The 12,770-nt window shown below is 42.6% G+C and overlaps 1 protein-coding gene across 1 annotated transcript in view; it reads right to left on the bottom strand.

The window, feature by feature from the left end:
* Positions 1-9,890: 9,890 nt before the first annotated feature.
* The window catches only part of TMEM245 (transmembrane protein 245), a 533,540-nt gene continuing 530,660 nt past the window's right edge, over positions 9,891-12,770 (bottom strand). Inside the window, exon 17 of the mRNA XM_069219563.1 lies at positions 9,891-11,796. Coding sequence (XP_069075664.1) covers position 11,796 — 1 coding nt within the window. The 3' untranslated portion in view covers positions 9,891-11,795. The remainder of the gene's footprint in view (positions 11,797-12,770) is intronic.

Below are 12,770 nucleotides of genomic sequence, written 5' to 3'. Positions count from 1 at the left end.
CCCAGGCATACACACACACAGTATATATATTTAATATACACACAGACACCATAGCACTGTATCCTTTCTGTATTGTACAAGACAAAGGAACACATGCACCCAGCACATAGATTTACCATGTATGCACTGCACAGAGCAACACCCTTCATGTATTGTACTACTCACAGGCACAGATACACCCAGCACAAGCATCTACAATGTATATACACACACTGCACAGTACTGCATTATCCCTGTATTGTACTTTTTCTAAACAGACATACCCCCAGCGTAGATACACCACTTCAGCGCTGCACAACGATTTACAACAACCCAATGTAGGCCAAGGGGTGAATTATGCACACAGCACTGACCCTGTAGACCTTACTCCAGTGACACAGGTTAATAAGGACCTGTTCACTCAAACTGATCAGTAGACGGCCACCACCTCGCTCATGCTGCTTTAATTCTGGTAACTGCAGTACCCTTTTTCACCACTATAAAGTTAGCGCTTTGGGGGCCTTCCGGTCCAAAGAGAACACAATCCGTGAGGCGACCTACGTCATGGTGCATATGCAGGAGCCATGCTTGCTATGGCAACAAAATCCTCATTAGGGATCCAGACATCAGGACAGATGGGACACTCAGGGTAAGGGTACATATCCATTACCAGGTGGAGGACATTTCAATCCCAAAACAATATTTTACATGAATTACAGTTTTATCAATCAGTTTGCAAAAAAGGAAGGGAGTGAAACTGATCACATTTATTATCTTTAATAATATGAAGAGTATTCAAACCACTACTAATGAATTAATACAGAAAATAGTGATTTGTTATTTAGTATACTGAAGAACAAGTAACTTACCTTTGGGTACGATATATCTGGTTGAGACATATTATAGTTGCAGATTCTTTACCTTAGAATTTCCCCCCAGGCATCAGACTACGGAAGATACGGAGATTTTTCTTCAAGAAGCACCCCTTCACACCGTCCGGTGGCGTTGGTCAATTCCTCGGGCGTCGTAATGACGTTGCAGTTGTGTGTAGACCCCACTCCGGTGCACTAGTGTCAGTCTCTTCTCACAACTTTCCATGCCAGTAGCACAGAGTCTTGAAGAACACTGAGAATCCTGTCCTTAAAAATCAGTTCACAGAGCGAAGAGGATGAGTGGGTCAGTAAGGAATCTGCAACTAGAATATGTCTATACCAGATATATCGTTACCGAAGGTAAGTAGCTTGTTCATCAGATAGCGACTTCTAGTTGCAGATTCCTTACCTTAGAATAGATACCCGAGCAATACCGTCCACAGTGGTGAACTGCGAACTAAGATCACACCAAAAAGTCCTGCAGGACCGAACGGCCGAACTAGCCATCTCTGTGGACCTGAGTAGCTAGGCAGTAATGTTTAGTGAATGTATGCAGGGATTCCCACATCACTGCTTGGCATATATCCAGGACTTGAACTTCGCATGCTAACGGCGTGGTAGGAACAGCTGCTCCGGTGGAATGAGCACACAAACCCACAGGGGGGGTTTCCTTTTTACCAAAGTGTAGCACATTTTGATGCCGGGGACTACCCATCACGAGATGGTCCTCTTCTGCACCGCCCTTCTTTTCTTCGCACCCACATAACCCACAAAGAGTTGATCGTCCACCTGGAAATCTTTGGTACGATTGAGGTAGAATGCCAACGCTCTTTTTGGATCCAGGCAGTGCAGTCACTCCTCCTCATGAGAGGGATGTGGGAGAGGGAAAAAAGTAGGCAAGGTGATTGATCGGCCTACATGAAAAGGTGTCACCACTTTGGGATGGGAGGATGCCCTGGTACGAAGCACCACTTTGTCAGGATGGACAGCTAGAAATGGTGGCTTCGAAGAGAGCCTGGAGCTCACTCACTCTGCGAGCAGAGGTGATTGCAATCAAGAAGGCAGTTTTTAGAGTCAAGAGCCGCAGGGGACAGTTGTGGAGCGGCTCGAAAGGAGCACAAATGAGATATGTGAAGACCAAGTTCAATTCTCACTGGGGCATTATGAACGGGATAGGAGGGAACATATGGGTGAGTCCTTTACGAAACCTCCCAACAATGGGAGATTTGAACAGAGAAGGTTGGTCTGGCAGCCTTAAAAAGGCAGAGATGGCAGACAAATAATCCTTGAGGGTGCCCAGAGCAGAGAGAGAAGAGGAGAATCTCCGAGACAGGTACAGAAAGACGATCAACAGACTTGTTGATACACTATGACACAAATTTATTCTAACAGGCCTATACCGTTTTTGTGGAGGGATGCCTGGCTGCCAAGATAACATCACAGACTTTGGGCGGAAGGTCGAAAGCTGTCAACTGCCACCGCTCAATCCCCTTGCAAGGAGGCAGAGATTGGACAGGTTTGGGCGAAGGACCGTCTCCTGCTTCTGCAACAAAAGATCCTCCTAAAGGGGCAGTCTGATCAGAGGATCAATGGCCATGCTCTATAGGTCAGGGTACCAGACTCTTTGTGCCCAGCCTGGAGCCACCAGGATTACTTGGGCCCGGTCGTGCCTGATCTTCTTCAGAACTCTGGGCAGAAGTGGTACTATCCAGAAAGCGCAAAAGAGGACTGAGCTCCACTCATGATGAAAAGCATTGCAGGAAGAATGCTGCCTTGGAAACTCTAACGTGCGAAACAGCTGACATTGCGCATGTTCTACATAAGCAAACAGATCTAACAAAAGATCTCCCCACTGCTGAAAGAGACCTTGCATCACCTCCAGATGGAGACGCCATTCGTGATGGACTATACATCGAAGGGCTGAGTTTGTCTGCTCTGGTGTTCAGCCTCTGATCTCCACCTCCCCATGTGGCCACCCCATCCCAGGAGTGACGCATCTGTCACTACTGGTTGGGAAAGGGAGAGTGATCTGCTGTTGACTCAATCTGGATTAGATAGCCACCACTGCAGATCTAGTGCAGTCCTCTCCGAGATCTGGACCTTGTTCGAGAGATTCCCCTGATGCTGCACCTACTAGAACTTCAGGTCCCAATGCAGAGCCCGCATATGCCATCTGGCATGTTGGACCAGCAGGATGCAGGCCATGATGCACAGCAGCCTCAGAATCATTCTTACCGAAATCCAGGATAGAGGCTGAAACATCAGGATTATAGCCCGAATATCCTGTCCAGAAAAGCTCAGATGAAAGGGAGTCAGGTGTGACTCTCGCACATTTATAGTGAACCCCAAAGAATGCAGGAGGTTTGCCGTAATCTGAAGGTGGGAGACCACAGCGTGGGGCGAGTTTGTTTTCAAGAGGCAGTCGTGAAGGTAAAGGAAGACTCAAACACCTAACCTGCGCATATGAGCTACAACCACTACCATCACTTTCTTGAACACCCAAGGGGCACTGGTAAGGCCGAAGGGGAGCATGGTGAACTGAAAGTGCTTGTGACCTACCACGAATTGCAAGTAATGTCTGGGCCGGCAGGACGGGAATGCGGAAATAGGCATCCTGCAAGTCCAATGCTACCATCCAGAGTCCAGGGCAGACAGGACCTGAGCTAGAGTTGGCATTTTGTACTTCTCCTATTTGAGGAAGATATTGAGGGACCGAGATCTAGGATAGGGCGAAGGCTTCTGTCCTTTCTGGGCACTAGAAAGAAGCAGGGATAACCACCATAACCTACTTCTGGCATAGGGACCGTCTCTATGGCACCCTTGGCAAAGAGAGCCTTGACTTCCTACCGGAGAAGTGCCAAATGATCCTCCGACAGAGGATTGAATGATGGCAGTATGGTTGGAGGGGAAGTCTTGAAGGGAGGGAGTAGCCCCTTAGGACAATATGGTTGGAGGGGAAGTCTTGAAGGGAGGAAGTAGCCCCTTAGGACAATTGACAACACCTAGCTGTCCTTGGTGATGGATTCCCAGTGGGGAAGGTGATGGTGAATCCTGCTGCCAACTGGTTGAGGATGCTTCAACATACTAGGAAGGCTTGGAGGCAGTGGAGGGGGTGGACTGGGTGGACCATAGCTCCCTGATACACGAGCAAGTGGGATCCCATGACCACACAGAGGCTTTGAAGCATGCATGGGTCGGTGGCCAGGTGCCCCTTCCATAGCCACTAGAGGGGCAAAAGCAGACTGTGGGGGGCACGGAGCAGCTACGAGGCCAAGGGACCGAGGCGTAGCTTGGGAGTCCTTAAAGCGCTTGAGCGCTGAGTCTGCTTTGTCTCCAAAGACAGGTGCCATCAAAGGGCAAGTCCATCAGTGATTGCTGGACATTCCCTGAAAAGCCAGAAGTCCTCAACCAGGCATGGTACCTCAAGGCCACTGTTGATGCAACCGATTTACCTAGTGAGTCAGTAACAGCTTGGGAGAAAACCACCCGGGTCTCCTCCAGGATTCGAGGCAGCACCTGCGTGACCATATCCCAGAGATTATGGTAGTATCGCCCCAAAAGGCATGTGGTGTTCAACATTCTCTTCCCAAGGTTATCCAGTCTTTTTGATTCCCTATCCAGGGGAGCGGAAGGGAACACGCCAGATGATGAAGAAGCCTGGATCACAAGGCTCTTAGGCATAAGATGCTGGGTCAGGAACTTCGGGTGGTCGGCATAGGCCGATGGTGCTGGGCAACCGTCCTATTCACAGGGGCCCCTGTGCTGGCTTTGGGCCAGGTACCCAGTAGGATGTCCGTAAGGGCTTCATTAAAGGGAAGGAGGAGTTCCAAAATGAAGCACCTCAGTCAGGAGGTTAGTCCTGACCTCAACAGAAGGAAGCTTGAGGTTCAAAACCTCAGCAGCCCTTCTTAGCACCATGGAGTATGCAGCTTCCTCCTCTGTAGCTACAGTAGGGGGAGAAAGCATGCCATGCAGGTGTCAGGAGAAGTATCTAATCCGCTAGCGTCACCCAAATCCTGAACCTAGTCCATGTCAGGGTCAAGCTGGTATTCTAAAGGGTTCAGTGACCCCTCTAAACTATCCCCATATCCATACCCTGAGAAAGAAGGGTCTGGATCCGCCCTGGACCCAGGAGAGCCCATGAAAAATTGAATCTGTGTTGAGCGGTGTTGTTCCCGCTCCAGGTCGTAGCGGATACGTATAGGATCGACGTCGATTGCGGGCCCAACTGACGTCGGGCGAGTCGATGTCTGTCAGGACACGAGGGAAGGTCCCGCTGGCACGACCGGCATCGGTACAGATTCAAGAGCAGATCCAGAGGTGCACCCCGAGGCCGAACAGCTGGCGTGGAACCCGAGGGGGCCCTCACTGACTTTCCTGGGCCCAAAGGCACCAAGGACAATTTGGTCTGCCCAAAGATGAGGCACATGGCCTCACAGAACTCTTTCAACTTGGCTGGGTGGCAAAGGCAGAGGTCCAGAGCGTTGACACTCTTTCCACGTCTCGTCTTCTGAGCAACAGGGTGAAGTCAAAGAACGTTTGCCCTTCTTCGACTTCTTTTTCTTGTAACCCAATCATCTTGAAGACTTGGATGAAGAGAAGTAGTGATGACTCCACAAGCAGTCTCCTGACTTTCCTCTCGAATGAGACTGGGAGCGAAGCGGAGTGAGGTGCCACGACGCCAAGAGCTTCAGGGACTGCTCCCTCAAAGCCTTTGGGTTTATGGCCCGACGTTCGGAGCACGACTTTGGTTCGTAGTTGTGTTCCAGACACCAAAGGCAGCAAAGATGCGGATCCGTTACCGACATCAATCGGTGACAGGAGTCGCAGGGTTTAAAACCGGTCTTCCAGGACATCCCTCCACACATCCAAAACTCGTCAAAGTATTTGAGAAAAGTGATAGTTAGTCAAAAAATGACTACGGGTAGCTCTTCTCCTGATCTGCGCATAGGCTGACGCGGAATGAAAAGAACTGACAGCGCGCTAGGGGTGGCACCTATATACGACTGTGAGGTCATCACAGCGACCACAATGCCAGCGGAATCTACCGTCGCCACTTGATGGAGCAGAGTACTGCTTGAAGAAAAATCTCCAGATCCAGTCTGACGCCCAGGGGAAATTCTAAGGTAAAGAATCTGCAACTAGAAGTCTCTATCAGATAAGGATTTGCGTTCACTGATATCATCATATCAGTTGTGGAGCCTGATAGTCTTTCATTTAGGCTAATATTTACTGTTCGTGCAATGCAAACTAAATATAAATTGAATTAGTACATTTTTAATGAAAGGGGTCACCTTAATGGCTGTAGAAATAGTCCACCTTCAGTCTTTTTCTTATAATTATTTTAGGGAATACCATTATGAGTTCTGTGATCACTAATCAATTCACATCCATGTATACAGGGTGTTTTATGTGTCATTGTAGATGTTTTATATCTAGTATATTCCACCAATCGGTAGGTGGTGTAAATATGTGGTTTTAGGAGCACCCTGGAAATAATAACACTGGAGGGGGTTACATGCATTTTGGCTAGGAATTATTTTAATCAACTTTCATTGTTAGCTGTGAATAAATGAGAAATTTAGCCAATGAGAAATTAAGTGAATGGGGGAGATGTACCTAATCTTATATTTAATTCTTTCTGGAAGGTACACAGTACGTGTCAATCAAGATTTACTCAAAAAATAAGAAGCTGAGGGGTTGAATAATATGAGAGTGAGTAAAATGTATTTTAAGAGCAGCTATGGGGTTCCCATGTTGTGACAGAATTAAACACAAGCATTACCTTTTGACTCTGTCCACTAAGTAGTTTTCCAAAGAAGCCAACATCAAAGTCAACATTTAAAATGTAGCAGGTGCAATTTTACATGGGAGACAAACAACTAGGGAGGTCGTAATTTGTATTTAGTTGTTAGAGCTCCATTTATGTACAACCAGCATAGTTTCAGGAGGCAAGAATGAAACCAAGCTGCTTGTTATCCACCGGATAAAGTACCTCTTTTGTACCTTAGAAGAATACAGCAAGTCACCAAGGAGTTCTGTGACCTAATAGAGAAACACGGCTGAAGCCAGAGTTCGAAATAAGGTCTACGAATTTCGCGGTGTCTTGTAATATCCTCTTAACGTATGGTAGAAGGTACATTAGTCCTTACAATATACGGTGGCACCATAATTTTTCTCACAATCTGTAATGCAATATAAAACACACCAAAGAGAAGTTATTAATTTGTTGCAAAAAGATATTCGAGTCAGTTTAAAGAAAGTTAGATGAAAATGCTGTAACTTAGAATTTGTGAACACCTGAACAGAGATTTCTCTTTCCTTTAATGACCTATAGTGCATTAAAATAATCATGAGACCATAGATAGCTTTTTCTGATCAACTTTGTGTCTATCATAAAACCAGAACATAAGAATGAAATTCCGGTTGTCGTTTTTGATGTTTACAGTGCAGCTGTAATTATGCTCTGTAAACCGCCATTCAATTTGGCTTCTGGCTCTGGTAACTGCCACCATGACATCACAACTGAACTGTAAGAACCTATTAGGGTTGAGAAGCTGCATCATTTTATTACATGTGACTCGAGAAGTCCCAACTCGACTGTAATAGAGAAATTAGAGAAAGCATTTTATACATACATTCTAGGAACTAGTTTAATTTAAGTCTAGATGGTTCTCTTTTTTAATGTTAGATAAACAATCTCTTGTGGAACAATTGGCAAATAAAGGCGCCTTCTTTGCGGTGTTGATTCACATTTAGGCCGACATGAATCATCTTTTAAAGCACACGTGGACCAGTTGACAGGAGGGACTCGGTACCTATTTTTCAGTGTCACAGTCGAAAGCTAGATTAAACGTGACCTCAAGGATCATCTTCTAAGAAGTTTCGACTACCAGCGCCAAAAATTTAGAGCACTCTAACGAAAAAGGTGAATTAATGCAGGTGACATCATAAAGGCAGGTTGCGTAGTATAACAAGGCATTGTTCTTTTCACCACCTTGCTGTACCATTTCACATTTGTATATAGAAGCACAGCCGACTCATACTGTCCTACGTGCTACTAGTTTTAAAACTTAGACAGACTGCTCCGTTTTATTTGTTCATTTAAACCAATGCCCAAAAATGGAATTTCTAAATCACTGTAGCAACCCTTTCTTCCTACGTTCCTTTAACATACCCACTTCCTTGACTATTCTCACCACTAAGTCCATCAATGTGATTTCGATTTGTCAACAGTATGATAATTCACTAGCACGGAAGTTGTGGTCCGGCACCTGATCAAAGATCTAAAATGCCTAATTATTTGTTTTGACAAGCTAATGGGTGCTTTTTTCTGTTTTCAGTGCTCCAACTGCAGACGTCCGACAGTTCAATGGTAATGTTGTGCTGGGAAAATTTAGAATTTTTGTTAATCAGCAGATAAGACAGGTGGCATATTTAAGATAGTTTTTTCTTAAATTAAAGGCTACAAATATGTGGTCATATAGGCCGGTTGTACTTGGGTCTGAATGCTCTTTTCATTTTATCCCCAACGGTCATTACTTTTAAGAGCTAGCAATGGTTCCTCCGTATCTACCTCATTCGTGCCTGATCATTTTTTTTCAAGATCTTTGATTTGGGGCCGAATGTAGTTACAAGCACCAACAAAGTGGATGTACAATTGCTTATTAGTGTTAGTCAAAACTCCCAGTTGGTGAAATACGCCATTCCGGGGACATGTTTCACTGATTTCTTAGGACAGGGGTTTATTGGACGGTGTAAAATAGTCTGTGTTTGGAGCAAGTCGTCCATATACAGAGGAAACACCCCAAAGCGAAGTTATGTTGCAAATTCCACCTGTCACTTTTAGAATGTTAGACAGTACTTTATCAGTGTTCTTAGAAATCAATAAAATTACCTTTTGCTCTTAGTTATGGTTTTTTAAGGTTAATCTTAAATTCAGGCTTGATTAGTGAAATCACTCTGCAGTTTCCGGGTCACTGTATAAGGTATCCTAAACTGTCCACCCACTTTAGTCATATGGCTTATCACCTCTAAAGTCTCATATTAAGCAACTTTAGTACATGATGACAACATTGAGCGCGTATAGGCTTTGAGATGCTGTGTCTAATGAATATTGTGTAGTTGAATCATATCCATTGAGTCCTTCACATATTATGTGATTTCAGCAATAAAGGATATATGTAAATGTGTTTAGATAGATAGACAATAGGTCATCAATGGGGTAATAAGTAGATAGTGGAGTGTCTGAGAAGTGTGGTAAAATTACATTTTCCTGATGGAAATCCAGTCCCTTTCTATGTTCAGCCTTTAAGTATCAGCTTCTTAGATTCTTGGTGATGTAGTCTAGTTGTCAACAATGGCTTCTGTTATGTAATTATCTCATGGCTTCTATTTTCAGAAAGCTTGTTTTCTGAATCACAATGTTATACTGTTGGTGTAACTGTGGTCATTATTGGTATTTCGATGAAAGAAAGATGTAAATTTAACTTATAAAGTTAAGTTTAATACGTCTCCACTTGTTAAGCCAGACAGAACTAGTTTTTGAACAGGAATCATACATCCTAGCATGTCCGTTGGGATGGAGTCTAAATTGTTATGGAAGGCAACATAGTTTGGAGTGATACAGTAACCCTTGTTATAAAAAATTATCATCCTTATTTTGAGAAAGAATTGAATTATATTTATTCCAATTAGAACTGGGCCACCAGAGTGCAAGGGGATAGTCATGTGCTTGCAAATTAATTTCATTTCTGGACATCAGAGGTCAAATATTAAACACTAGAATTTGAACCTCCTGTGTTAATAAAAAAATACAGGGTTGTAGAACATTTGCCTCAGAGTCTACATTTCCAGTGGACTCTAGCAAAAATAATTGCAACTCCTAAACATGTGATAAACACATAAAAAATCTGTTAATTATACTTTTAGAACTTAACCTGCAATGCCTGCTATCAAGTTAAATTGCAGATTTTCTTACACACTATGGAGTATCAAAATTAACATTAAAAATAATCCTCACAAAAAAAAAGACAATAATAGGTCTATACAAGTGTTTAATAATTGTGAAAGCAAGATTTTGCAGGAGGTCAATTGCAGCACATTATTGTTGTCGGGGTTAATTCCCCAGCAGTAGTTTGAGTATTTTTGTACCCAAGTTAAAGAGAGTTAATTCCTCACTGGGACAGGCACAGAGCCAAGGAGTAGTGTTGCACAAGTACATTGAAAATATAAGTGAAACAGGTGCAGTGCTGTTTTAACTTACGCCAACAAGAACAATGTGACCAAGTCAATTCCCTGACTATCTATCTATCTATCTATGTGTGATTCTTGGGCTAATTGACAGAAACAAATATTGTTGGAGCAATAGCTTCAAGGTTTATATACAAAAAAAAACTTTTGATCTTGAAACTGAAGGCCTTTTGCTCCCTTTGGTCAGATCATTTGTTTAAAAATCTTTGCCTAGAACAGTGGTTAGCAAATGTTAACACAAACACCCCTCTCAAACCAGACATTGGTGACAATGACAACTTTATCCTTCAAAGGGAGTGTTAAAAAAGTGTTTTGAAATACAAAACCTAACTACAAGTGCAGAAGTACAACTTGAGAACAAAAATAAAGCTGTGATCATTCTAATCAAAACTGAGCAAACAATTTTTCTGTAGGCCACCACAGGGTATCGTGCATGTTTTCAAGAAAGCATTTTGTTATCACCTAACATAACTACTAAAGTGCTGTGAATGGAAATGTGATTAACAATAAAAACAATCAAAAATACATCATCTTTCTATCCATATTTTACATTCAGAGTGATAATTAAAGGTAACCCCTTAGTTAAAGGGACCATGGGTGTGTAAACATTATGGCCGTATTTAGAGTTTGGTGAACAGGTTACACTGTCACAAACGTGATGGATATCCTGTCTGTATTTTTACAAGTGCATTAGATCTTATGGATCATGCAATATGGTGGAAGGGATACAGTTTCACTTGTGCCACTGCAACCCACCCACCCAACTCTAAATCAGGGCCTAAATGTACAATGTCCTCTCGCTCTTTCTTTTCAAGATTCTTTAAGTCTTGTCATTGTTTTGAAGAGGACATGTTCATTACAAACAATTGAGAGCGCATATTTACTGTGTATATTTTGTGATTTATGAAACAATTAAAACTGTGTAAAAGTGTTTATATAACTGTGCACTTAAATAATCCCTAATAAGATGACAGATAACATTTTTTTTCTATAAAGTACAATGTTGTACAGGGATGTTGGATCTTTGGCTATTTTGTGGCTTGATTCTTTGTACAGAGGCCATAGTAGTGTGTCTGGAAAATCGCTCGACAGCTAAAATCTACGAATAGCATTGCTTTGAGCAAGTGGGAAATGAAAGATGGGTAGTACACAATCAAATAAATTAGAGTGTGAAGGACGTTGTAAACATAATCTGGTACATTCGGCCCTATGCTAATCTCTAAAAATACGCAGTGCAATTCATTTATATTAAATACATCTAGTAAGGTAAGGAATACAACAAATCTATGGCACATTGGCATCACTTATTGAAGGTGCAAAATAATAGTAAGCAAATAGTCACACGTCAGGCAGCTTCTTTTGAGTACAGTGCGTAATTACACATTAAACAGTTAATAAAACCTGCTGAAAAATAAAACAATACATGGCTGCCAAGTAGATATGCAACATAACGTGCAACAGACTCCCTCCAGTCAGAAGGGCTGTGTACAAAAGGCCAGCAGGATATTTTGCTTTATGTATGCTTTCCTTCATTTGAAATGTCTCTTTATTCTGTTCCGTAGACAGGCGTAAATCTGCAGAGGTTCATAAGGCAGTGATACAAGCTCTTGTGGAAACGGCAGGGCTACCCCATCACTGAATCACTTCAAGCAGGTTTGATTGAAGTCAGTCATCAAGGTTGCCCACAAATGATCTGCAAAAAATATATATTCAAGATTAGGCAAAAAGTAAAAAACAAGAGTATTTGTGTTTCAAGGTACAGGCTTAACTGTACGCAGAAACAAACAGCACATCAACTCAATTAGTTGTTGAAAACCTTTTTGTTCCAATAACAGGGTTATCATACTGAAATCAGTGGCACTGCTACTCTGAACAAAATAACAATTCATCTATGTCACAAAACTCTTATTTTCTATAGAATGAGAAGATGGTGGCCTTGTGGTTCGAGCTTTGAAACACAAGGAACCAGGTTACAATCCCTGCCTTGATTCAAAATCCTGTGATTCTGGGTTAATTACTAACAAAAATAATGCATATGGTATGTGGTTCTGCTGTGAAGCGCTCCAAATCCGCTGGACAACTTGTGCGTCATAGAAAACTGAAAGAAAAAAATATAACAGTGTCCAGAAGTCTGTAAGCATTACCTTAATACTTATGGTACATTTGCAGCCAAACGCAAAACCTCAGATTTTTTTTTTAATCAAATGCCTATTATTTGCTTGAAAAATGCATTCCTCAGAAATGCTTTACCTTCTTCATTAATTTCACAAAATCTAGAACTATAAGATTAACTTAAAAGATCACCTGGCCTTAAGTGATGTAGTAAATTGACGAGAGGAAAGGACGCAACACATGTTGCAAGTTATCTACATATATTTATTAAATGTTAATGAGTCAAAAGGAGACCGACAGAAGCAGCTGCACCACCTCAGCTGATCACTACGTCTTAGGATGAGGTATTGGCACATGGGAAACATAAAACATCTGAGAGGGATAGAGAGAAAGCACTGAGGTACAGCCAGGAAATACAAGTCAATGCCATAGGTAGTCGTCCTGCTTGATATGACCAACATTTGCATCTAATTCTCTAGTGCAAATAAGCTTTGTCGCACATTGGTGCACCATACAATAGTTCTATGGTTTCAGTCAATATTTATTGTCAAAACA

The sequence above is a fragment of the Pleurodeles waltl genome, chromosome 2_2 (assembly GCF_031143425.1).
Source record: "Pleurodeles waltl isolate 20211129_DDA chromosome 2_2, aPleWal1.hap1.20221129, whole genome shotgun sequence".
NCBI classification, from domain to species: domain Eukaryota; kingdom Metazoa; phylum Chordata; class Amphibia; order Caudata; family Salamandridae; genus Pleurodeles; species Pleurodeles waltl.
Note: the sequence above shows the minus strand (reverse complement) of the source record. Positions and strands in the feature narration are given on the sequence as shown.